We start from the raw sequence: 23,047 nt of genomic DNA, 5'->3' as shown, positions 1-23,047 counted from the left end.
GCAAGGAACAAGATTGTAAGTCTACAATAGGATGACAACTAACTCGGAAAGCTCATAACGGTGAGACAGACTGTGATTGTATGTCCTGTCTGGCCCCAAGACCACCGAACACTACTCGAGAGAGAGAGAGGAGTGCAGTATCTGCCCAACAGATGATTTGAGCGAGAGCGCCTCGCTCGGCACCCTAATTCCTTGTACTGTATCCCAGTCACTTGAGACTTGTGGCAGCTATGCACTAACTAAGCTAGTGTACGGATTACAAGTAATCCGTATGCTCCTTGACGACGTGGCTCCTTGCCCGAGACTCGTTCAAGTCGGGACAATGCAACTGTGGAGCGGAGCGACGCAGGGGCCAATACACTAATAATGCCCCAATCTCTCGTTCGCTTCATGGTTGCACTTAAAAACGCGACTTCGTTCAGGCACGGGGCAACGGCTGCAGGCGTCGGTGGAGCCCAGACCCTGAACCCCAGCTTTGGATGCGAACTTCAGTTAAGTTTGACGCCTCTGGGCTGCTGCTACCCTTTCGACACTCCTCGACAACCTTCAACGATCCGTCGTTCAACAACTCGCTATTTACTGCGATCTAAAGTCCGACCTCCTCGCCGCCATCAACGTTCGCTTGCATATCCCTTGAATATGCCTTCGGTCGCCCAGGAATCACCGACCGTTCAGTCCTCCAAGAAGCGGAGGCGGGACGATAACGATCACCAGATGCACCCGTATGCGAGCCATTTTACGAAAGCCACGGCCTACGGCGCTAATTATCCCATTCTCACCTTCCATAGTGCCCAAAACAGCCCCCGTGGAATGTACGCAGACAAGACCTTCCACCATGGCGATTTCTTCCATCCCTCAACTCCCTTGGCAGCTCGCAAAAGCCTTGCCCTCCCACTCGGAAAGCGGCCGCGCGCAGCTGTGGAAGCAGATTTCGAAGCAGACGGCGAATTGATGCGACATCTTCCGTACTATTCTCCTTCCAGAGAATTCCGACAAGAGGAACAACACCACCCGCACCAAGACTATGCGCAAGCCGAGCAACGAACTCGCAGCGAGAAAATCTCCACCACAACATCATCAGGGACCTCGAGCCACACCTCCTCCGCACTTCTCATGAGTCGTTGCCACATCTGCTCCCGCAAACCCAACAAGAAATCCGATCTTGATTCCTTCGCCGACTGCCAAGGGTGCGGCCAGCGCACATGCTACGTATGCATTCGCGAGTGTCTCGGCTGGGGACTCGGTAGCGGTGCTCCCACAGGCAGTGTACAGACACAGACAGAACCTTCGTATCAGTTAGCGGCCACGCTGTCGACGACATCAGCAACAGGGACACCTGTGGAGGAAGGGGAGGCATCCTTTACGATGCTCGACGCAGATGACAAAGACCAGCAACAACAACCGCAACACGCCCAGAGCGAGGGCGGAACTTTACCAGCACAGGAACAAGGGTGGATGACAGGCTCGAAGCACAGGCAGGTTGTCTGCAGTCGGTGCTGTGTCGAAAGGGGAGAGGACGGCGAAGTGGTATGCTTGGGGTGTTTGCCGTTCGTTGAGGGCTGAACGAAAGAGGACCTGTTGTTCCATGACAAAAACCTGTTGGTTTGCATGGATGAGCTCACGCGGCGTCCTCTGTGGAGAGATATCGGATTGCCTGTCCCCCCCCCGAGGGCGACTTTCCAACCTCCATCGACGACACTGGCCCCCCATTAACAGTCTGAACGGCTTCGTTGGGGTGGCCTACGATAAGGACAGGGATCCTCGTGGCCGATCAAAGCACCGCCCGGATACAAGTACGGAGGGGGCGGGCCGAGAGAACGCCTTAATTGGAGAGGAGAAACGTCTTCAATCACCTTTCCAAAGACCGAGCCGAGGACATCAACGCCTTCAGAGGTAGAAGATGCGACGAGAAGATACCAAAAGTGGCAACCGAAAGGAAAACAAGGCCAAGGAAGCGGGACGGATCTCGGGTTGGTGAATTGGGCAAGTCACAGACCGAGGATTGAGTGAAACTCAGGGACTGTCAGAGCATTTCCTGGGCATAATAATAGTTGATAATTCACTCGAAAGAGAGAGAACGAGAAGGTATTGGGATAGCTACATCAAGCTTAACCCCATCTTGCTTCATGCATAGCCCGATATATCTGGAAAGCAAGGCAGCGGAAAGGCCGGGGGTTTGGTAGGGTTCCAGTAGCTAGCGCACATCATTTACAGCTCGGGGTACTGGGGCCAGTGACCCTATAGGCACGACGATAAGGGCGTCCCGGAGTGGGAGAAATAACTGGGTAAGAAAAACCCAAACAATTAAATAACTCATTCAGCTCCATTCGCTCAGTATCGTGCAAGGCATTGCTGGGCACCCGTCGTTGCGGCCACCCGACAGTTTCCAGGGGAATGTAAGAAGCTCTATTCGTACAAACAAGAACGGGCTTCCTAGCCCACTCTAATTGTACTGCGCGTACGCCGCGGTCGAGTTAAACTTGAGGTTGCCTTTGATGACCTTGTCAACGGCGCTCAGGAAGTCCTTCTCGGTCGCCACCTTCCTCCTCGCCCGGATGGCGAACATGCCCGCCTCGGTGCACACACTGCGCAACTCGGCGCCCGTGGCGTTGGGGCACAGGCGCGAGATGAGCTCCCACCGAATGTCGCGCTCGACCGACATGCTCTTGGCGTGGATGCGGAGAATGTTGGCGCGACCCTCAAGATCGGGTAGCGCGAACTCGATCTTGCGGTCGATACGGCCCGGTCGCATGAGGGCCGGGTCGAGCGTCGACGGCCGGTTAGTGGCGAACATGACCTTGATGTTGCCACGGGCGTCGAAGCCGTCAAGCTGGGTGATGAGCTCCAGCATGGTTCTCTGCACCTCGTTGTCACCGCCGGCACCGTCGTCGAAACGGGCGCCGCCGATGGCGTCGATTTCGTCGAAGAAGATGATGCAGGCCTTCTTCGTCCGGGCCATCTCAAAGAGCTCGCGTACCATTCTGGCGCCCTCGCCCACGTACTTTTGGACGAGCTCACTGCCAATGACACGAATGAAGGTAGCGTCTGTCCTGTTGGCCACAGCGCGCGCGCACAGGGTCTTGCCGGTACCGGGGGGGCCGTAGAGGAGAGCGCCCTTGGGTGGGTCGATACCCAGGTTGCCGAAGCGTTCGGGCGACAGCAGCGGCATTTCGACCACCTCGCGCAGCTTCTCTACTTGCTCCTTGCAACCACCAACATCGCCGTATGTGACGTCAGGCTTCTCTTCGACCGTCATCATGGTCACGCTGGCGTCGATCTTGGGCGGCAGCGGGAGGAGAATCTGGTACTTGTTCCGGTCGACGCCGACCCGCATCCCCTCCTCAATATCCGTCGGGCTGACGCGCTCGCCGAGCTGGACGACGAACTTGGCGATCTGCTTGACGTTGATGACATACTTGCTCTTGGACTCGTCCTTCTCGTCGGGGATGATCTTGGTGCACCGCGCTACCTGAAGCGGCTGCTCTTCTGACATCCTTTGGCGATCGGCGGCGGTATCCCAGAGATGGGGTGGCGCAAGGCCGGTATCCGACTCCTAGAGAGGGACAGTCAGCGCGAATGTTCGAACACGAAACTGTCGGCAAGTGCAGATGAACCTTGACGCCAATCTTCTCATCCACGCTTTGTTGCTTCTCCTTTATTTGTTGCTCGAGCTTCTTGATGGCGGCACCGTACGGTGCGGCGCCGTATGTCTTGAGAACCTGAATATCCCTTCGTGCTGTCAGTTGCGAGTCGCGGTGGCGGCGGTTCCGGGCGTGACCGACTCATCTGTTAAGGGCGTGATCTTCTTCTCCTCTATTTCGTCATCGGCGAAGTTCTTTCTGTACTTCTCCCAATTTGCACCTGTGGCAGAAGGCTATCCGAAGGTCAGCATGTTGAGGAGGGAACAGTCGGGATTCAGCACCAAACCGCGGGGGTCGATGTTGGTTTCCGCGTACCATGATGACGACAGGGAGAAGCGCTGGCGACGGGAATCAAGTCGAACGTCGATAAAATGATGCAAGAAAACTACGACAACTCTGTGCGCAATTGCCGAATACTCAACCGTGCTGGTGAGGGCGGCGGGAGAGCGTGGGAGTTCCGGGCGACTTTGGATGGTTTGGTGGCGGTTATGGGAGAGCAACGAACCCAGAGGAACCTCAAGCTCAGGTTCCGTAATCCCATGCTGCCTTGGGCCCAGAGCTCTGCGAGGCTGAAGGCAGCCTAGCACGAAAACGGTTAGAGTTAACGATCTGGAGTCTCCCCACCTGCAGCCCACCTCCAGCTGGCTGCCCGGCCGCTAACCCCCCCCTCCCCCCCCCACTAGCGGCTTGGGAAGAACTCCAGAACCCGACTGGAAAAAAACCCGTCCCACATTGCAGTGCATTGCAGTGTATGTACCTGACCTTTGGCGGGGAGCTACCTGGAAGTCAACAGAAGAGAAATCACACCGCTCGTCGCGACAACAGAACACGCCATCTTTTTTCTCGCCCGTTTCTTCCGCAGACGATAAGGAAATCAAGCTTTCACAATGGCCACTGCGACAGCAACAAAGGCGAGCGGAGGGGGTGGAAATGCGGCGTTCAGGGTACTTGCTCCCCGATGATGGCCTGTCCCGCCGAGCTGGGCGTTGCTGACCCTTGGATGCAGGACAAGGAGAAGCCGCTGGCTGTCCGGTCGTCCAACATCGTCGCCGCGAGAGGTACGCAACTTTTGTGACGCCGCCGGGAAGCTTCGTCTTTGCTGACGAGATTTTGCAGCCGTTGCCGACGCCATCAGGACATCGCTGGGCCCGCGGGGTATGGACAAGATGATTCGGAGTGGCAAGGGCGAAACCATCATCACCAACGACGGCAGCACAATGCTCAAGAGCATGTCGGTCATGCACCCCACAGCTAAGATGCTCGTCCAACTGTCCAACGCCCAAGACGTCGAGGCCGGTGACGGCACAACCTCGGTGGTGGTTATCTGCGGCAGCCTACTCGGCGCTGCCGACCGGTTACTGTCCAAGGGAATCCACCCTTCAGTCATTTCCGAGTCATTCCAGAGGGCAGCCGCCGCCGCCGTACAGGTCCTTCACGACATGTCACAACCCATCGCGCTCACAGACACCGCTGCCCTCCTTCAGGCCGCCAACACTTCCCTCTCCTCCAAGATCGTTTCCCAATACTCGAACCTCCTCGGGCCCATGGCCGTGAACGCAGTCACCAAGACGATAGATCTCAAGACGGCGGACAACGTTGACCTCAAGAACATTCGCATTGTCAAGAAGGTCGGCGGCACGATAGAGGACAGTGAGCTGGTCGACGGCCTGGTCCTGACACAGCCCGTGATCAAGAGCGCGGGAGGGCCGGTGCGGATGGAGAAGGCCAAGATCGGTCTGATCCAGTTCCAGCTGAGCCCGCCCAAGCCCGACGTACGTCCCTTCCTTGCCTTGATAACGAGCCCTTCGCCCCCTCCTCTTTCTTTCCTCTCCTCCCAGGGCGTCCGGTCAATCTTGCTAATTCGCTCCAGATGGAAAACACCATTTCGGTTAACGACTACCGGCAAATGGACAAGATCGTCAAGGAGGAGCGCATGTACCTGCTGGAAATGGTCAAGAAGATTAAGAAGGCCAAGTGCAACGTCCTCTTTATCCAAAAGTCGATTCTCCGCGATGCCGTCAACGACTTGTCCCTGCACTTCCTCCAACGGCTCGGCATTCTCGCCGTCAAGGACATCGAGCGCGACGAGGTCGAGTTCATCTGCAAGTCGACCGGCTGCAAGCCCATCGCCGACATCAACAGCTTCACCGAGGACAAGCTCGGCAGCGCCGACCTGGTCGAGGAGGTCCAGAGCGCCGGCAGCCGCATGGTCAAGGTGACGGGCACCAAGTCGGCGGGCAAGACCGTCTCGGTCGTGGTCCGCGGCGCCAACAGCCTGATCCTGGACGAGGCGGAGCGGTCGCTGCACGACGCGCTCTGCGTGGTGCGCTGCCTGGTCAAGAAGAAGGCGCTCATCGCGGGCGGTGGCGCGGCCGAGATCGAGATCGCCTCGCAGCTCAGCAAGCAGGCCCGCGCGCTGACGGGCACCGAGGCCATCTGCTGGAAGGCGTTCGCCGACGCCATGGAGGTAATACCCACCACGCTGGCCGAGAACGCCGGCCTCAACAGCATCAAGGTCGTCACCGAACTGCGCCACCGCCACGAGCTGGGCGAGAAGAACGCCGGCGTCAGCATCAAGAGCGGCGGCATCAGCGCCAACATTGCCAAGGAGAACGTGCTGCAGCCGTTGCTGGTCAGCACGAGCGCCATCGAGCTGGCCGCCGAGACGGTCAAGATGATTCTGCGCATTGATGATATCGCGCTGAGCAGATAGATAGATTATAATCGAATGAGACGAGACGAGGGCTTAGTTTCTGGATGGCAATCGGTCTGCATGTCAACGGACAAGGAATGGCAGGGCAAATAAATAGTTGTGCATGACCGAACCAAGGACTCGCTCTTGTAGGAAAAACCTAGTCCATGAACTCGCCAGCAAGGTTGGGTTTCTTGTAGCTGTATTACGACAAGCCTGCCTTACAGGCTGTACCCGAACTCGGCTTCAGCAGCTTTCCCCAGCTCGATTTAGGAGCTATTAGACGCAGGGCACACACAGAAGGGAACTTGACGGCCATGCTTCCCCCACTTTTCAAAGTTGGATAATAGTTGTGAGAACACTCAAGAAACTTTCGCTGTCTGTCGGACCCTTATCTGTACAAAGCTCACACAAAGCCATTCCCCTCCAGAGTCCAAATGCAAATGAAACCCTTCAAGGTCACCGATTCCCATCAGAAGCCACCAAGATGTGTGTGTGTGTGTGTGTGTGAGTGTGTGAGACTGCTCCCTCATTGAGCTTCAGCAATCTTTCACCAGCGTATGGCGCCCTAGGTCTGCAGCCCCCAATGTACCGCCTCTCACTCGACAAAGAGCCGGCGCAGAAGATTTAATAGTTGAGCTCTCCACCACCACCACCGGACACTTGATCCAGGTCCTCGTAGCTCTTGAGTGTCCGGCCCTGCACCGCCTCCCTCGGACCGACAGCTGCCACGCCGGCGCCGTCGCCCCATCTGTTAGCTGGCCCGCCACGACCGCGCCCGCCACCCATCGCACCGCCACCATCGCCGCCGTAACGCGAGTTGCCGCCGCGGCGGTCATATGGTCCGAACCGGTTCTGGAACCGGCTCCCGCCGCCGCTCGACATACCGCCGCCGCGACGGATCGGGCCGGCGCCTGCACCACGGTCGTCAACCCCGGTCCCGGCGTGCCAACTAGCTGGGTTGGGTAGCGGGTTCGCGCCGCCGGCGCCACTGCCGCCCATCATGCCGGGCGGGAACATGGCCATGGGGAAGCCCGGGAAGTTGAGCATGCTGTTCATGGCATAGTTTTGCAGGTTAAAGCCGCGTGGGGTGCCCGTCGGCTGCTGACCGTTGGACTGGGGGAAGTGGCCATTGGAGTTCGCGTCAGTGCGCGAGGGCGCGATGTGCGCCGGGTCGAGCACATAGGCGTTGATCAATTGGAACTGCGCCGGGGAGTAGTTAGCATGGGTGGACGGTAATCATGCATGCTAGCGTGTGGGGTGGGCATGAGAGTGGCTCACTCACCTCTTCCTTGAGCTTCTCTAGCCACTCGGTGTGGCGTTTCTCAACGTGTTTACGCCAAAAATGCTCCTCTTTGAAAAGCTTTGTGCACTCGGGGACCTTGCAGCGCCACTTGTGCTCGTCTTCCTGCTTGACGTACTTGCCCAGCTCGTCGTTGACTGCGTCTTCGACTGGCTTGCCGCCCAGCTTTCTGAGGTCGACTGTCTCGGGATGCAGGATCTGGTTGATTTTGTCCTCAAACGTCTTGACCCAGTTGTACGCCCGCTGCAGCTGTTGTTCGGCCTTGGAGGAGGCACGGAACTTGCGGTCCTCTTCGGGGGCCTCGCCCTCCTCAACCTCCTCGTCCTTACGCTTCTTCGACGGGAAGGGGTCGCCGTTCGCGCTGGCCTCAGCCACGGCCTTGGCTGCCGAGGACAAGGTGCTCCTAGGCCTCCGGAGATGGCCGCCCGGGCACTTGCGGGTTAACTCGTGAACCGAGTCGCTCTCAAACACACAGAAGAAGCAGAAGTTGAAGACACGGCGGAGGTACTCGATAGTCAAGTCCAGCCGCTTCTTCTCCACGAGGAGGTCGATGTCATCAACCTCATCATCCACCATTCCCTCTTCTTCATCGTCTTCGCCGTCCTCAGCCATTTCCTCATCTCCCTCTTCACGCTCCATATCCATGGATTGATCCAGGGTAATAGTCCGCTCCCGCTGCTTCTTTGGCCTCTTGACCGAGGTCACCGGGACCGCAGGTTGCAGCTTCCCTTCATCACGCAGCCTGTCAACATGGTCTTCAATCAGGCGGTTTGCGTTCAAGTCGGACCCAATGTCACCCTCGAACTTGGTAACGAGTTCTGTGGCAAGCTGGAGGTCTTTATGAATGCGCTCAGGGGCGGAGAAGAGATCCCAAAGCGCCTTCTTCCTGGGGTGTGAGGGTGGATTATGGACACCGACATGACAGGTGAAATCGCCACGCAGCTCGTCCTTGACGGTTTTCCCGTTGATGGCCTCGAGCGCCTTCTCGGCAGTTGAGACAGGAGCGGCAGGCTTGGACTCGCCGTCCTCGTCCCCGGCACCTTCGTCCTCCTCGGGAATGGGAGCCTCGGGAGCGGGGTGCAACATGATCCAGCCGATCCTGTGATACCGCTTACTAGGATTTGGATCGCTCAAAGAGAGCCACTTGAAACCACCTTCACCCTCTCCGAGATGCTCCTTGCAAAAGGCCTCAAGATTTTGGCGGCTTACGGAGGGCGCAATGGTCTTGATGAGGAGAGTGGGCTGATCCAGGCTCTCATCCCGGATCTCGGTGGGCTGGGCTGGCACTAGATCGCCAACACCAAGAACTTCGTTCGCAGCGGTCGCTTCGCCCTCCTCTTTCTCGGCCGCGCCGCCAGCTCCGTTGCTCTCGCTCTTGGGTATGCCCTCGAGGGAGAAGTCGTCAAAGACGCCCGAGGCGAGGTCCTGCTCCCAGCGGGCATAGGCGCCAAGACGTTGTTCGTTCAGCTGCTGGCGGAACGGGTCGCGAACTTCAGGCACGTAGCGTTCCTTGAACCACTGTTCTTCCTTGTGTTGTTTGACAAAGGCGTGTGCCATCTTCGCCTGGAGATCCTCTTTGTATTTGTCGTAGGCAGCTTGAATTTTGGCCTTTTCTTTCTCCCGCTCCTCCTGGGCTTCGCGCGGGCCTCTGGGACGCTCGGGTTCGCGGCGCCGGCCACTTTTCAGACGCTCCTTCTCCTCCTTTATTCTTTCATTTGCCCTCCACCATTCGCCAAACCACGAGAAGCCCACCTGATACGACAGCTTGAGCGGATCCGGAAGAGGGTTGTTCAGGGACTGCGGCAGGGCGGAATCCTGCCCGGGCACGTAGCGATCAATAACCGGGTGGGGTGAGCGGCGGCTCCGGTCGTCGCGGTCGCGAGTGCCGGCATAGTCGTCACGGCCGCGCGCCCTGGGCTCGTAACGATCAACCGCGGGAGGGGATCGGGATCGGCGTCTGCTGCGGTCTACACCTGAGCAGATGTAAGCCAAGAAGAAAAACAAAAAAACAAAAAAAAAAAAAAAAAAAAAGAATAACGGCCGTGCAAAGATTGCCGGAACAGCAACCGGCAGTGAACAGGGTCATTGATGGTTAAAGGGACAGGAAGGGTCAAACGCACCAGGAGATCTGCCGTTGCGGTAGAAGCTGTCTCCTCTTTCATCCTTTATCCTCGTATCGTCGCGGCCACTCCAACGGTCGCCAGGAGAACGAGCAGACTCCCGATGGTATGAATCCATGGCGGCCTAGCGGGAAGGTGAAGGTGATACTACTCGGCCGGCATTAAACTCGGTTGGCGGAAACTTGAGACGGATCGGGCGCTGCGCGAGGTCGAGGGAGGAATGAAAGGGATCGAGGCGGGCCGAGAGCGGCGCCTTCTTCTTGTGTGTTGCCGCAGACTTGTTTGCCGCTTGTCAAGTGATTCCAGAAGTCGGTGATTTGGTTGTTTGTGGCGAGAGGTTACTGCTTGGCGACATGATTGCGGTTAGAAAGCAACGATTCAGCGACGAGGTGGACAGGGAGGAGCAGGCAGGGAGCGGTGACGGAGAACGGGGGGCTATGCGAGCGGAAATGGAAGATCGACAATAAGGTGCAAGATTAAATAGACGAGTGAAGAAGATCGGTGCAATAGAAGGCTTCGGGGACTGGATGAGGTTTGGTCCGTGGCATCGCGACGATGCAAGGAGATTGATTGCAAGAGAGACGGGAGAAGAGGACCAGTCCTGACAAGCGAAGCCGACAGGGTGCTCAAGGGTGAAGCGCTAGAACAGGCGCAGACGAGAAGGGCAGTAGGGAGAATGAGAAGGGGGCAAGAATAGATAGAAGAGAAAGGTTCGACGAACAATTGATGGTATGAGTAATGGGCGACTGATACCTAGTCGCGAGGTTGATGCGCGCGTTGTTGGATGGGATCGCGAGCGTGATGTTGCGGGATTGGGCCGGCGCAAGTGGACAGTTCAGCTCCACTAGGTGGTTGGCATCGTCACGTGTCGCACCCAGCCAGGCCCGTTGCCATGCTGGAACCCAAGACTTAAGGCAGTAATCCGTACTCTCGTATGTAATCCGTATAAAAGGAGTTGTAGTGCACCTACACTATTGCATCAAGCAGTTACTCTACTACGTAACATCGCCTGGCTCCCGCTATGCTGGCGCACCCTACAAAATGTTTATGGTGACTGCCTAGTTACTCCGCACTAGGTAACCAAGCATGAAACAGTACCTCACCTAATCTTGCATCAGTTCCGTGTACAGTACATACATACCTTATATCTTCCGTCTACGGAATACTGTATGTATCACAGCTTCATCGCACTAGGGGTTCAGACCGCAACAAATAGCGAGGGAAACCATTTCGTCTTATTCCTTACCGAAAAGTATGACGTTCATAATTGTCAGAAACACATTCTGGTTTGTTTTCTTCAGGCTCGATGCCCTCGGTTGGTATCACTGATAGAGAGGAGAGAGCATGGGAATTACCTGGGAGTTCGGGTGATGTCATACCCCCGAATCTTTGCTTGACCTTCCACATAACAACACACCTTCACATCTGCTGCTAGGTAGCGACCGGGAGAAAAAAATCCGAAACACAACCCATCTATCCTTCTTCAAGTCAATACTGCGACCACATCCTCCTGTCTGTCACAGATTTCAGTTGTACACCGAAGAGCAGCCCAGCCCAGAATGACGACCTACATACCCTCGCTCACTCTTCCGGACGCCGTCTTCAACAACGTCCCGGCCTCCATCCTCCTGCCCATCGCGCTCGGCTCAGCAGTAGGATATGCCACGAGACGTATGGATATGAGACCCCCCCCCCGGTGCTTCCCCCACGTCATGACCGTAATTCCCTGGTCCTGGTCCTGTTCTACAAGTAAATTCTGACATCTGGCAGCTGCGACAAACCGCCAGGAATCCCTCACCCTGAACCAACCGCCCCTCCGTCCGCCGGCAGCCGTCTTCCCGCCCGTCTGGACCACGCTCTACGGGCTGATGGGCTATGCCGCTCACCGCGCCTTCAGCCTCGGAACCTCGCCTTTCAATAGCCCCGTAAGCCTTACCCCATTCTCTCTTGTTCCCTTCCTACCCACTCCCCCCCCCCCCCGGCAGGCCGCGGGCCCATTCCTCCTCCATTCGCTCATGATGTGCTGAACCTTCTTGCTTCGGGCTAGGGAACGGTCTCCGCAGCGCGTCACGGCGCCACCCTCTACACGATCCAGCTGGGCATCAACCTTGCTTGGATGCCTCTTTTCTACGGCCTGAACCGCCCCGTCCTCGCGACCATCGACGTCGCCACCCTCTTCGGGATCAACTCGTACCTGGCCTGGCTGTGGGCGACCAAGGTGGACAACCTGTCGGGTTGGTTGCTGGCTCCTTACGTGGCCTGGCTCGGCTTCGCCACTTACCTCTCGTTCGGGACCGGGTATCTGAATAACTGGGACTTAAGTCCCACGTCTGCGGCGCGTGCGGGGAAGGGAGAGGGAAAGAAGAACGCGTAAGCATGGTGGAAGCAAAGCAGGTAGGGAAGGAATGCTCAACAGGGGGGAGAGACAAGGGAGAGACGGTAGGCAGGTAAAAAAAAGGGAAGGAGGAAAGTAGAGGAGAGAGAAGGGAAGGGGAGGGAAGGGAAGTGAAGATGGGGATCCCCTCCTCCTCCTCTCCCCCATGAGTAAAGCCAAGCTTTTCGTCCAATGATTCCTGTATCATAAACTAGCCTCTTTTTTTCCGCCCAAATGGAAGAAGATTCGGTACCGCAACGCCCGCTGATGAAGAAATGGGATGCTCCATATCTATGCCCGCCAGACCGCCCTTCCTCCTAACCCACCGTTCTATAAAAGACCGCCCCGCGAGGGAGACCTTCCAAAATGAAAAGAAAACCGACATCATCACTTACCCCCCCCCCTTTCTTTCACAACACCGCTGCTGATTATTGCATGGGTAGATACTTCTTCAACCCATCATAGACCATAAAGATGAACGCTGAGCTCGGCACCGACCTCAGGACGGTAATGCCGCACCCGCGATAGAAGCCCTTCAGGCCGGCCTGATTCCACAGCGCGGCCGCCTCGCCGGCAAAGGTCCTCTGCTGCGCAGCGCTGCCGCCGAGCGGCGTGGTCTGCATGCGCGACTTGACCGTGTCGGCGGGGAAGAAGAGGAAGTTGTACGACATGCCGGCCGAGGCGCCCGCCACGGCCTGCTGCCACAGGGGCAGGGCGTCCGCCTGCCGCGCCCTCGCCCGCTCCTCCTCGGTCCGCGCCGCCCGCACGTTCCACTCCCGCATCAGCTTGGTCACCGTCTCCTTGGACCCGAACCAGGCGGCGCACCCGCCCGACTCGCGGATCAGCGTGCCCAGCTGGCCGTGCCAGAACCCGCGCAGGCCCTGGTGTCGCCAAATGTCCCGGATCACCGATATCGGCCTGAGCGGGGCCGCCTTGGCCGCGCTTCCACCGCCGCCACTGCCACTGCCACTGCCACTGCCACTGCCGTTGTCCGCCTCGCGCGGCACCTGGATCTTGCACTTGACCAGCTCGACGGGGGTCAGGACGAACGAGGTCATGGTGCCGGAGAAGGCGCCCGTTATCCAGAGGGCCGACAGGGGCAGCGGCTGGTCGCGCGGGCTGTAGCCGGAGGCGTAGATGGCGGCGCGGCCGAGGCGCTCCCAGAAGAAGAGGCTGCTGTTCTCGAGGGCTGCGCCGACGAGCGGCGCGCTGATGCCCCGGTACAGACCGAGGAAGCCGTCGGCGCGGACGGACTGGCGAAAGCAGTCCAGTGGTCCTTTGTACTGGAGAGGCAGGTGGTCGGGCTGGGATTGGAGCCGGACCTTGACCGTGTCAAAGGGGTATTCAATGTATTTGCCCACCACGCCGGCGATCTGAGTATATATGTTAGGACAGATCCCTAATGTTGGGGAAAGGGAAGCAGAGCCGGGGAAGGGAATTAACGAGTGGGTAAACTTACAGAACCGTATAGTATGTCCTCAACCGCATCCAATGCTGCTACCCTGGGCTTCAAGTGTACCGGAGCGGAAGCAGTCTCCGGAAAGGGCTTGAGAGCGCCATGTTGGGGTGTTGCTGGCTCCATGACAGTGGTGTTGTTCCGATCCAAAAGAGGAAAAAGAAAGGAACGGAAGAGGAAGAAGAGGAAGAATATAAGAGCGATCGGAAATTGTCAAGAGACAATCCCAACCGGCGGCGGCGGCGGCGGCAGCACCCGGTTCAAGCTAAGCCGTCCGCCCTAGGGGAAGTCGTGCGGTTCACGATCCACTGGGGGGTTGAGTTGATGAGTTGATGGCCCCCGGTTGATAATTTGAGACCGATTGCCGCCCAGGACGGAACGCACCGCAGAGGGCGACCGCTGAAGGGTCGGCAGGGCCTCTTTCAACCAAGAACAGGACAAGGAAACGGCAAGCCTGGTTTGCTTTGCTTTTTTTCAAAGAGATGCAAGGTGAATGCAGCACGACTGTATGCGGTGCACGCAATTCACACAGCCAGCGCGGCGCGTAGTGACTTTTGGTCCCGAGTCACCGCTCAATGGCCTAGCATCCGGAGGGGGAAGGATGGGAAGGAAGGGAGGGAGGGCAAAAAGAATATGCCCGCCTTGCTTGTGATGGAAGGGTGCCCGATCAGCGGAGCAGGCACCACAACAATAAATAGGTCCGGAGAGGTCAGAGGGCGGGCGGTCTGGCTTCTTTTGTCGGCTGTTGAAGAGGACAAAATTGTCGAGACCGTCGGCACCTCGCCGCAGGGGATGAAAGGGAGCCGACAAGAGGGAATTCACGTCATACGACTCGGAGAGAGTCTCCTCCGTGCGCTGCTGGAGCTCCGGGCGGAATCCGCTCGGGGAACATGATGGCGGTTGCAGTGGCACCGTCACGGTGACTGTGCATCGGCAGTGACGAGAGCACAAAATTTTTGAGGATAGGCCCCCGGCCCTCGGCGCGACAGGGATGCGGTGGGGCTATTGGCGGGGACACATCCTCACTAAAGCTCCAGACCGGGCCGTGCCAGGGGTTAACCGCAGTCGTGCTTTTCTTATCAGATCTTTTGTCAAGATCCCCTCAAGCGGGGGACTATGTAATTTTACAAAAGCAATTCAGAACGACTAACCGAAGCAGGGTAACCGCCCCGAAGCTTGTAGGTACAGTACCTAGTGTATATATATATACTCAGTACAAGGTGAGGGTACCTTTGGTACCCAACATACGAATGCGAGGAAAGTACGAGGTACCTTGCTAGTGCTTGCTCGGCCACATGCCCTCCACGGCGACCCGCCATAGACTGTTTGAATCGAGCCAAATCGATGTGGGTGGATGACGGGATAATACGGGAAGCAATCAAGGGCCTACGTCGCCGTACTCCACATTTGTTGGCATCTCCCGTCCCTCCATTATTACACTAGAGCTTCCTCTGTGGTTCACTTCTACTCGTAGTAGGGCAAACTGCGAAAGTCATTGCCTTGTTATGCAGCCGCCAGCGCATACCTAGTGTATGTATGTTAGCTAGCTCATTGCCGTTCCTAGTCTAAGTAGATATGGGTCCCTTTCGTACACTAGTAGCGTGGCACATTCGACACGATGCATCTCACTGCCATGACGCCCCCTTCCCGGCAAACCCCCCGCTCTCCTCCAGCTTCTTTCCCCCGCCGCGGGTCGGCTTGGACTGCGCGGCCTCGTGCCTCCGCAGCTCCTCGGGTACCTTGGATATTGAGGATTTGGAAATGATCTGCTTCAGGTCGTACATGACGTCCGCGTCTTCGTTGCCCAGGAATGTGATTGCCACACCGCTCTTGCCCGCACGCCCCGTACGGCCGATACGGTGCGTGTATGCCTCGATGCTCGAGGGCATGTTGAAGTTGACGACCAGGGACACGTCCGCCACGTCGATACCGCGCCCCGCCAGGTCCGTGGCCACCAGGACGCTGGCCTGGCCGTTGCGGACCGACGCCAGGGCCGCCTCGCGCTGCTCCTGCGTCTTGCTGCCGTGCAGCGTGGCCGTGGAGAAGCCCCACGACTTGATGTCCTTGGCCACCATCTCGCAGTTGCGCTTGATGTTGACAAAGACAATGATGGGCGGCTTGAACTGGCCCGAACCGAGTATCTCCTGCAGGCGCCGCTTCCGCTTGTCCTCGCCCGCGATGAACTCGACGCGCTGCTCGACCGTGTCGACCGCCTCGCCGGCGTTGCCGATCGTCACGATGGCCGGGCGGCGGAGGTACTTCTTGGCGATCTTCTCCACGAGCGGCGGCATGGTCGCCGTGTACATCATGGTCTGGCGGTACCGGTCCTTGCCGCCGAGGTAGCGGCTCATGAGCTGCGAGTTCTCCGCCTCTTCCGTGTCCGGCTTCTCGTTGGCCACGGGGAGCGCGTCCAGGATCTTGGTCAGCGGCTCCTCGAACCCCTGGTCGATCATGCGGTCCGCCTCGTCCATGATGATGTAGCAGCACTGCGAGAACACGAGCAGCCGTCTCTCGAGGCAGTCCACCAGACGGCCGGGCGTCGCGACGATGATCTCGGCGCCGTTGCGGAGCGAGAACGCCTGCTCCTCCAGAGAGTGACCACCCACGATGCTGACCACGGTAAAACCGAGCGGGTCCGCGAACTTCCTCGCCTCCGACTCGATCTGCTGCACCAGTTCTCTCGTCGGCGCGAGAATGAGCGCATACGGGCCGTCGTTCTTGTTGTATTCCGTAAGAGGCGGGAGCTCCGAGATGTAGACAAGCAGCGGGAGGAGGAAGGCGGCCGTCTTACCCGAACCGGTAACGGCAACACCGATGAGGTCGCGCGCTTGCAGTGCGATCGGGATGGCCGCCCTCTGGATCGGGGTGGGCTCGTCGTAGCCGACGCTGTGGACGATGTCGAGCAGCCGCCGCGGCAGGTTCGACTCTTCCCAGCTGCGCATCGGGTTCGGTATGGAGCCTCCCTTGGTGGCGATGCCAAAGTTCTCTTTGAAGATGCGCCAGTCGCGCTCCTTCATCTCCTCCAGCTTCTTCTCGGACCAGTGTTTGCCAAAGTTCTTGCGCTCTGCAATCTTCTTGACGCGCTCGTGCTGTTCCAACAGTTTCTTCGCCCGCTCCTCGCCTGTCTCGGGGTCGGCACGCCGGATCGCCTCGGCCTTGCGCAACACCATCTCGTCCGTGTTCTCGTACCCCGTGAGCTTGTAGAGCGGCTCCGGGCGGTCTGCGTAGATGGGATCGTACGGCCGGCTGGTGTCGTCCTCGGGATCCCAGTCAAAGTTAAACTTGTTCGCCGCCGTTCGCTTCCTCTTCTTCTTGGCCGAGAAGGTGGACTGGTTGACCTCGGGGCCCATGTACCTCGCCCGCAGCTCTGCCGCATCCTTGCGCTCCATCTCGGCCCTCTTTTCTTCCTCGTCGTTCAGACGCCGACGTTTCCCGGCATGTCCATGATCGGCGGCGCCATCACCGGCATGTCGCATCGCCTTGGGGCCGGTGGGTATGTCATGCGGCGTTGATCGTCCGTTGCCGTGCCCGTTCGCGTCGCCATTTGTCCCGTTGGTCGACGACTGTCGTCGTGCTATCAGTGACTCTTCTCGCCGTTTCCGTTCCTCCTCTTCCTTGGCGGCCTTCTCTGCGGCCAAGCGCTCACGTTCCTTCTTCGGGATGAACCTGGGTTTGGCCGCCGCGGCCCTTTCGGCCTCCCTCTGGCGTAGCAGAGCCGGAAGGTCTGGGGGCAAGCGTCGTTTATCCATGGCAGGCAGACGTGCAGCGACTGGCGATTGTCTTCGGGGTGGTGGATAGATGCCCGCGGTCCCGAGAGACGAGTGGTCTGCTTGATGATGGACGGCGCGCGCAGCGGTTCGAAGTAATCCGTACTTATTGATGTAACATGGGACCTAACCTTGCACTTCGTAAGTCATGTACTCCGTACGGAGGTATATTTGTATACCGTGCGGATATGAACCGTGCCCCACCGTCCTCTGGCTGGCTGCCCGCACGGTCCAGACAGGCAGGGCTCCACCTTATTTTTGAGAGCCTGCAAGTGCCGCGCTTGCAACTGCGAACCGTTCCGACTCACGACGACCGAACGTCCGCCAGCATTGCCCTCCTCCGGCGAATCCGCAACGATGGCGGCCGCGGCGACGAAGCACATACAGCTGGCGCTGGCGCTGCCCGCGCGACTGCGCACATTCCTCGCGCGGTACCCGCCCCCCTCGATCCTGCCCGCGGGCGCCAACCCCGAGACGTACAAGACGGCCTACCAAGAGGAGACGCCGAACCCGTTCCTGCCCATGAAGCACCCCGTCACCGGGCGGTGGCACGAGCCGAAGTACTCGCTGCGCCGCCAGGCCGAGCTCGTCAAGATGGCCCGGGAGCACGGCGTCGAGGAGCTGTTGCCATACACGCCCAAGGGCACCGAGACGAGGCTGCGCAAGAGGGTCGAGCTGGGTCTGCGCGTCAAGGGTACCGGTGTCGGCCAGAAGGTCAAAGGCCACAAGCATGAGAGGCAATTGGCCGCAAAGTACGTCTGGACTACCTTGGAACACCTTTGCGTTTGACCGACTGTTTCGAATTGCGTTGCTAACCTGGGCGTTACAACAGGATGGAGAAGAGGAGACAGGCCATGTTGGAGATGCCAGCGCTCATCAGGGAATGGAAGGAGGTATGCCGTGAAAAGCCCCGCCCTCGACCGTTTCGGATCCTTTTCTTGCTAACTCTCTTCATAGGTTGGGAAACGGAACTGGACCAAGTTCCCGAAATAAGCGGCCACAGGCCGTGTACGAGGACTGCGATGTGTTTAGACTGTACCATTACCAATGTACAACATTCCAAGCTCTGGGACTCCCATGACGTGAATTTGCTTCTTCGCGACGCACACACCATGTGCCATATCTTCTTTTTCTTCATCCTGTCCTGGCTTGGGTGTCGGTCATGCTCCGAGTTCTCGCACTTCGCTGTTATTGGGCGATCAGCCGAATGCCAAGTGAGCAACAACCGTCACTCACCAACACACTCCTTCGGTATCGCTGGTGACTGCTCCCTACCTTCTCTGCCAGTCTCCCACAGACACCATTGTGTTTTTATGGGTTGAAGCGTCTGTCTTTTTCTGCCATTGGGACTCAGAGAGAGGGGGCCCTTTAGCAAGACACAAGCACGTGATTGGCTCTCAAATTCTTTCCCTCACACTTTGCTCGCTCTCTTTCAAACACACTCAAGCGCCACCGTCTTCAAAACCACCATCGTCGACTCACCACACCAAAACCAACAAACAACACAAACGACGCAAACCCCACAGGGTGTTGTAGACATAAACCCGGCCACTTTGCCCACAATGTCAATACCAGCAACAAACCCGACCTACTACGAGATCCTGAATCTCTCCCCCTCGGCCCTCACCTCCCTAGACGAGCCAGCCGCAGCGTCCCTCATCAAGCGCGCCTACCGCCGCGCCCTGCTCCGCCACCACCCAGACAAGAAATCTTCCACTTCATCATCACCATCATCATTACCTTCTTCATCACCAGCTTCTGCACCAGGATACACAATCGACCAGATCTCCACCGCCTACGCGACCCTCTCCCGCCCGGCCCTCCGCCAAGCCTACGACCGCTCCCTGCTCGTGCTCCAGTCCCAGCGCCACCGCCCATCCTCCCTAGCACCATCGTCGGCGACGGAATCGCCGGGGGGCGGCGGCGGCGGCGGCGGAGCGGCGGATTTCCAGACGGGCATCGAAACCGTCGACCTAGACGACCTCGACTACGAGGAGAAAGGTCGGGGCAGGGACAGCGAGACGACGTGGTACCGCTCGTGCCGGTGCGGGAATCCGAGGGGTTATCAGTTCGGCGAGGCCGACCTGGAGGATGCCGCCGACCTCGGGGAGTTGATGGTTGGCTGCGCGGACTGCAGTCTGTGGCTGAGGGTTTGTTTTGCCGTTCTCGATGACGACGACGATGGCCAAGATGAGAAGGGGGGTGAGAAAAGGGAGCAGCATGCTGGGAAAGGGAGTGGAGATGGGATGAAGCCAGTGCTGCTGAACAGTGGAGAAGTTGCGGCTTGACGAAAGAAGACCCGGGCGGTAGAACCACAGGGGCCTCCTCATTCATCATCTACTTCATAACATCCTGTGGTTGACAGGTTGCACATCACATCCCATTGGGGATACGAAAAAGAAGTCGCCGGCCAATCAGGTCTATTATTGACCACGCGGTTTTATTTCTTGCCCAGGCGATCCTCGCCAGTCAGAGTCTAAGAAGCAAGCAATCTGAGAAAGGAAACGGGACCCCCCAAGTGCTGCACCTGAGCCCTCAACTGCCGCGATAAACCGCCCACCAAGTCTTGTGTATCTGCCGTGAAAAACATGCAAAGTTACGTGGGGATCACCAGTCCGCGCTCCAAAGACACCGTTTCCACCAAGGGATTTGCCAAACCGGGGTTATCACTATCGAGAGAGAACATCTATGACGCCGCTTACTCGGCCTTGGGCTCCTCCGCAGACGGCTCCGCCTTCGACTCCTCGGCCGGAGGGGCTTCGGCCTGACCAGCAGCGGGGGGCTCCGCCTCGGAAGAGGTCCAGAGAGTCTACAGTACGTCAGCATACGACCGTATCGCCAAACCAATGCGTCCCGGACTTACCAGGTTGTCGCGGAGGAGCTGCATGATGAGGGTGCTGTCCTTGTAGCTCTCCTCACTCAATGTGTCGAGCTCTGCAATTCAGGCGGTCAGAAACACAGCAATCAACCTTGCGACAGCTCGCGAGTGACTCACCAGCAATGGCATCATCAAACGCCTGCTTGGCCAGGTGGCAAGCCTGGTCGGGTGCGTTCAGGATCTCGTAGTAGAAGACGGAGAAGTTCAGGGCAAGACCCAGGCGGATGGGGTGGGTAGGCGGCAGCTCGGTCTGGGCAACCTCGGTGGCGGCCTTGTAGGCCTCGAGAGACTTGTCGGCCGAGTCCTTGCGCCTCTCGCCGACGGCGAACTCGGCGAGGTAGCGGTGGTAGTCACCCTTCCTAGCATGGCGTCAGAACTCGACTCACAACGGCACATCGACAACAAAAGGCGACTGACATCTTGTGGTAGAACACCTTGGACTCTCCAGTCTTGGCGGAGGGAATCAGGTGCTTGTCCAGGACGCCGAGAATATCCTCGCAGATCTTGGCGAGCTCGGACTCGATCCTCTGGCGGTATTCCTTGATGAGGGCAACCTGGGTGGTGTTGCCTTTGGACTCCTCCTTCTGCTCAATCGAGGTGACGATCCTCCACGACGCACGGCGAGCGCCAATAACGTTCTTGTAGGCAACCGACAGGAGGTTCCGCTCCTCGACGGTAAGATCGCGGTCTTCGGAGGCAACAATCTTCATGTTCTCAACCATCTCTGTGCGCGGGGTGAGGAGTCAGCGGGCGACAGCGCAGATATCCGTTATCCATCAGGTACATGCCCTCGTAGCGCTCGGCCTGCTCGGCCAGCTTGGCCAGATAGACAGCATCTTCGTGACCCATGTTGACGATCGAGGAGATATCTGCGAGATTCTGAGTTAGCGTGATACGAAAAGAGGCGATTTTTGACTTGGCAAGCTCAATGTGCGGGTTAAGCAGGAACCGAAGAAAAAAATGAACAAAACACAACGCATGAACGGGCAAAGTGAAGAAACCGCCAATCAATCGCCCCCTGTAGCAAAGATGAGCCGTCACGGTGGACCAACTCCGATGTTGCTGGCGTTGGATGTGGTGCGCGCTGACTTCATGCCAGGCTCCCCGCTCTCGGTGTGGGGTGGATGCGCAACCCGGTCGGGTTTAAGCTCCAGGAAACGGCAGATCCTAGCATGACGAATACCAGCTCTGGGAAGGGAATTGAATTCCGAGCCCAGGGCGACCAAGGACATGCCGAGGGCGGCTTCAAGAAAATGAAGCCTGCGACTTGAGGGCGCGCCGGCGATGACGACAGTGGGCGAGCCGTGCATAGTGTGTGTGGAGGACGCAGCAGGTGAGGGGACAGGAACCGGGACTCACCTCGTGAAATCTAGTAAAATGGCGGAATGCCGACAAGAAGCTGTGTGTGGGAAAGATGGCGGGTTGGGAAGTGGTTGCAGATGAATCGCGATGTTTGTTCGGTCGCTCGATGTTTTGGAAAGAGAACGAGAACGGGAGAAGTTCACCGGTTTTGGATGCAAAGTTGGAAATGAGGGAAGGGGCAAGGCCGAAGCGCAGCGAAGCGACAACGCAAGGCGGGATGCGTGGGCGGGCAGCCAGTCAAATTTGGGCTGGCACGGCCACTCAAACAGGACCCCGCCTGTCACCACGTGACATCCCTCTCTCACTCTGCCTTCTGGAGAGGTAGGCCCCGAGTTTAAGAAGGCGTGTAAATACCAAGCACGGAATACGTCACTCAGGAGGCTCGCCAAGACATCTCAGAATTGTAACGCTGAAAGCGGCGTTGACTCCTGAGCCACCTCCGTGACCGACGGATACCAAGGCGGAACGCGCCGTCAGCTCTTTCTGTTGCAGTGTCAAGGCTTTTTTTGACACGGCCGTTTCCCTTTGTTGGCCGACAGCGGTCAGGGATTACGACCGTGCGGCGGCGGCGGCTGTAGGTGTAGCAATCGCAGTAATGCACGCTTAATAAGGCAGCTACAGGAGGTTCCCTTGATTTACATCCATTTTCCTGTCTGAGTGTATCAGGGCCGCCATTGTTGGTTGTGATGCGCACTACACGGGCGGTCTGTTCATCCTAGGAGCACGTCATAGTTTCTAGCTCGGCCCACTACCTGTTTACCTGCGGTGTATAGGTTTGTCACCTCTCCACGGAGTAGAGCACGGAGTATCTATCTACAGAATATTGTATTCTTTAATCTTAGCGTATCTATACGGTATGCCTGCTTCGAAACAATTCATTAAGAATCTATCTATAGATACGTTTGGTATTGGTATATTTACCGATTTATGGCCCAGGTTACGAGGCTGACGAGGCACAATCTGTATGAAGTATCTCCGTCCTTTGCAGCTTGGAAGGAGCCAGGCTGCAAGCTCTGGGTTGCCTGTTCGCACATCGGCAGATTGGCCCCACTTTTCAGCACGCCCCCCCCTCGACTATAACTTCAAGCGTATTAAGATCCTGAAGAGGGATAGCGAGAATCTTGATGTTAAAGACTGGTTGGGATGGTACAGAATCGTTAAGTTGATCTCCCTGCTGTTTAGAGGTGTTGTTTAGATGTGCAAGCAATGAGTGAGATGGAGCGCACTAATTCGTACAAGCCCTGCCTACGTGTTTCGCTTTCCTTGCTGTTTAGATTCTCCTTGTAGCTTGAAGCGAATCTCCGGGAATGGTATTATTGATTCCCTGCCGGAAAGGGTAATCCTAAAACAATAAAATGAAAAGGAGGATACCTGTCAGGGTCTACGAAACTGCTAATTATCTAGGTAACTACCTAAATTTATAAACACCTAATAGATGTTTTTTTCCACAAAAT

The 23,047-nt window shown here is 57.7% G+C and overlaps 10 protein-coding genes across 10 annotated transcripts; 5 read left to right on the top strand and 5 right to left on the bottom strand.

Moving 5' to 3' along the window:
- Nucleotides 1-281: 281 nt before the first annotated feature.
- On the top strand, nt 282-2,003 carry MYCTH_2295100 (uncharacterized protein). The gene is made up of 2 exons (XM_003658776.1): nt 282-722; nt 789-2,003. The coding sequence occupies exons 1-2, from the start codon at nt 640-642 to the stop codon at nt 1,561-1,563; spliced, it is 858 nt and encodes a 285-aa protein (XP_003658824.1). The 5' UTR covers nt 282-639; the 3' UTR covers nt 1,564-2,003.
- On the bottom strand, nt 2,004-4,177 carry MYCTH_2295098 (uncharacterized protein). Its single transcript, XM_003658775.1, has 4 exons — nt 3,957-4,177; nt 3,783-3,874; nt 3,615-3,729; nt 2,004-3,553 (listed from the first exon to the last, which is right to left on the bottom strand). The coding sequence occupies exons 1-4, from the start codon at nt 3,957-3,959 to the stop codon at nt 2,444-2,446; spliced, it is 1,320 nt and encodes a 439-aa protein (XP_003658823.1). The 5' UTR covers nt 3,960-4,177; the 3' UTR covers nt 2,004-2,443.
- Nucleotides 4,178-4,327: 150 nt separating this feature from the next.
- Nucleotides 4,328-6,657, top strand: MYCTH_2295097 (uncharacterized protein). The gene is made up of 4 exons (XM_003658774.1): nt 4,328-4,585; nt 4,648-4,699; nt 4,758-5,413; nt 5,512-6,657. The coding sequence occupies exons 1-4, from the start codon at nt 4,529-4,531 to the stop codon at nt 6,352-6,354; spliced, it is 1,608 nt and encodes a 535-aa protein (XP_003658822.1). The 5' UTR covers nt 4,328-4,528; the 3' UTR covers nt 6,355-6,657.
- Nucleotides 6,658-6,788: 131 nt separating this feature from the next.
- Nucleotides 6,789-10,128, bottom strand: MYCTH_2295096 (uncharacterized protein). Its single transcript, XM_003658773.1, has 3 exons — nt 9,757-10,128; nt 7,619-9,603; nt 6,789-7,536 (listed from the first exon to the last, which is right to left on the bottom strand). Exons 1-3 carry the CDS (start codon nt 9,872-9,874, stop codon nt 6,961-6,963), a joined length of 2,679 nt encoding a protein of 892 aa, XP_003658821.1. The 5' UTR covers nt 9,875-10,128; the 3' UTR covers nt 6,789-6,960.
- Nucleotides 10,129-11,315: 1,187 nt separating this feature from the next.
- MYCTH_98992 (uncharacterized protein) lies at nt 11,316-12,130 on the top strand (the record flags this gene model as incomplete). The annotated part of the gene is made up of 3 exons (XM_003658772.1): nt 11,316-11,474; nt 11,544-11,681; nt 11,804-12,130. The coding sequence occupies 3 exons, from the start codon at nt 11,316-11,318 to the stop codon at nt 12,128-12,130; spliced, it is 624 nt and encodes a 207-aa protein (XP_003658820.1).
- Nucleotides 12,131-12,448: 318 nt separating this feature from the next.
- MYCTH_2295092 (uncharacterized protein) lies at nt 12,449-13,886 on the bottom strand. The gene is made up of 2 exons (XM_003658771.1): nt 13,590-13,886; nt 12,449-13,503 (listed from the first exon to the last, which is right to left on the bottom strand). The coding sequence occupies exons 1-2, from the start codon at nt 13,710-13,712 to the stop codon at nt 12,559-12,561; spliced, it is 1,068 nt and encodes a 355-aa protein (XP_003658819.1). The 5' UTR covers nt 13,713-13,886; the 3' UTR covers nt 12,449-12,558.
- A 1,058-nt stretch (nt 13,887-14,944) lies between these two features.
- Nucleotides 14,945-17,473, bottom strand: MYCTH_2295090 (uncharacterized protein). Its single transcript, XM_003658770.1, has one exon. The coding sequence runs from the start codon at nt 17,333-17,335 to the stop codon at nt 15,212-15,214; it is 2,124 nt and encodes a 707-aa protein (XP_003658818.1). The 5' UTR covers nt 17,336-17,473; the 3' UTR covers nt 14,945-15,211.
- A 160-nt stretch (nt 17,474-17,633) lies between these two features.
- Nucleotides 17,634-18,589, top strand: MYCTH_2295089 (uncharacterized protein). Its single transcript, XM_003658769.1, has 3 exons — nt 17,634-18,105; nt 18,186-18,246; nt 18,311-18,589. The coding sequence occupies exons 1-3, from the start codon at nt 17,711-17,713 to the stop codon at nt 18,344-18,346; spliced, it is 492 nt and encodes a 163-aa protein (XP_003658817.1). The 5' UTR covers nt 17,634-17,710; the 3' UTR covers nt 18,347-18,589.
- Nucleotide 18,590: 1 nt separating this feature from the next.
- On the top strand, nt 18,591-19,707 carry MYCTH_2295088 (uncharacterized protein). The gene has a single exon (XM_003658768.1). It carries the CDS (start codon nt 18,916-18,918, stop codon nt 19,639-19,641), a length of 726 nt encoding a protein of 241 aa, XP_003658816.1. The 5' UTR covers nt 18,591-18,915; the 3' UTR covers nt 19,642-19,707.
- Nucleotide 19,708: 1 nt separating this feature from the next.
- MYCTH_2295083 (uncharacterized protein) lies at nt 19,709-21,820 on the bottom strand. The gene is made up of 6 exons (XM_003658767.1): nt 21,591-21,820; nt 21,020-21,100; nt 20,649-20,955; nt 20,349-20,590; nt 20,217-20,287; nt 19,709-20,162 (listed from the first exon to the last, which is right to left on the bottom strand). Exons 2-6 carry the CDS (start codon nt 21,078-21,080, stop codon nt 20,052-20,054), a joined length of 792 nt encoding a protein of 263 aa, XP_003658815.1. The 5' UTR covers nt 21,081-21,100; nt 21,591-21,820; the 3' UTR covers nt 19,709-20,051.
- Nucleotides 21,821-23,047: the final 1,227 nt, after the last annotated feature.

The sequence above is a fragment of the Thermothelomyces thermophilus genome, chromosome 1 (assembly GCF_000226095.1).
Source record: "Thermothelomyces thermophilus ATCC 42464 chromosome 1, complete sequence".
In the NCBI taxonomy this organism is placed as follows: domain Eukaryota; kingdom Fungi; phylum Ascomycota; class Sordariomycetes; order Sordariales; family Chaetomiaceae; genus Thermothelomyces; species Thermothelomyces thermophilus.
The sequence above is the reverse complement of the archived record's forward strand: the minus strand, read 5'-3'. Positions and strand labels throughout refer to the sequence as shown.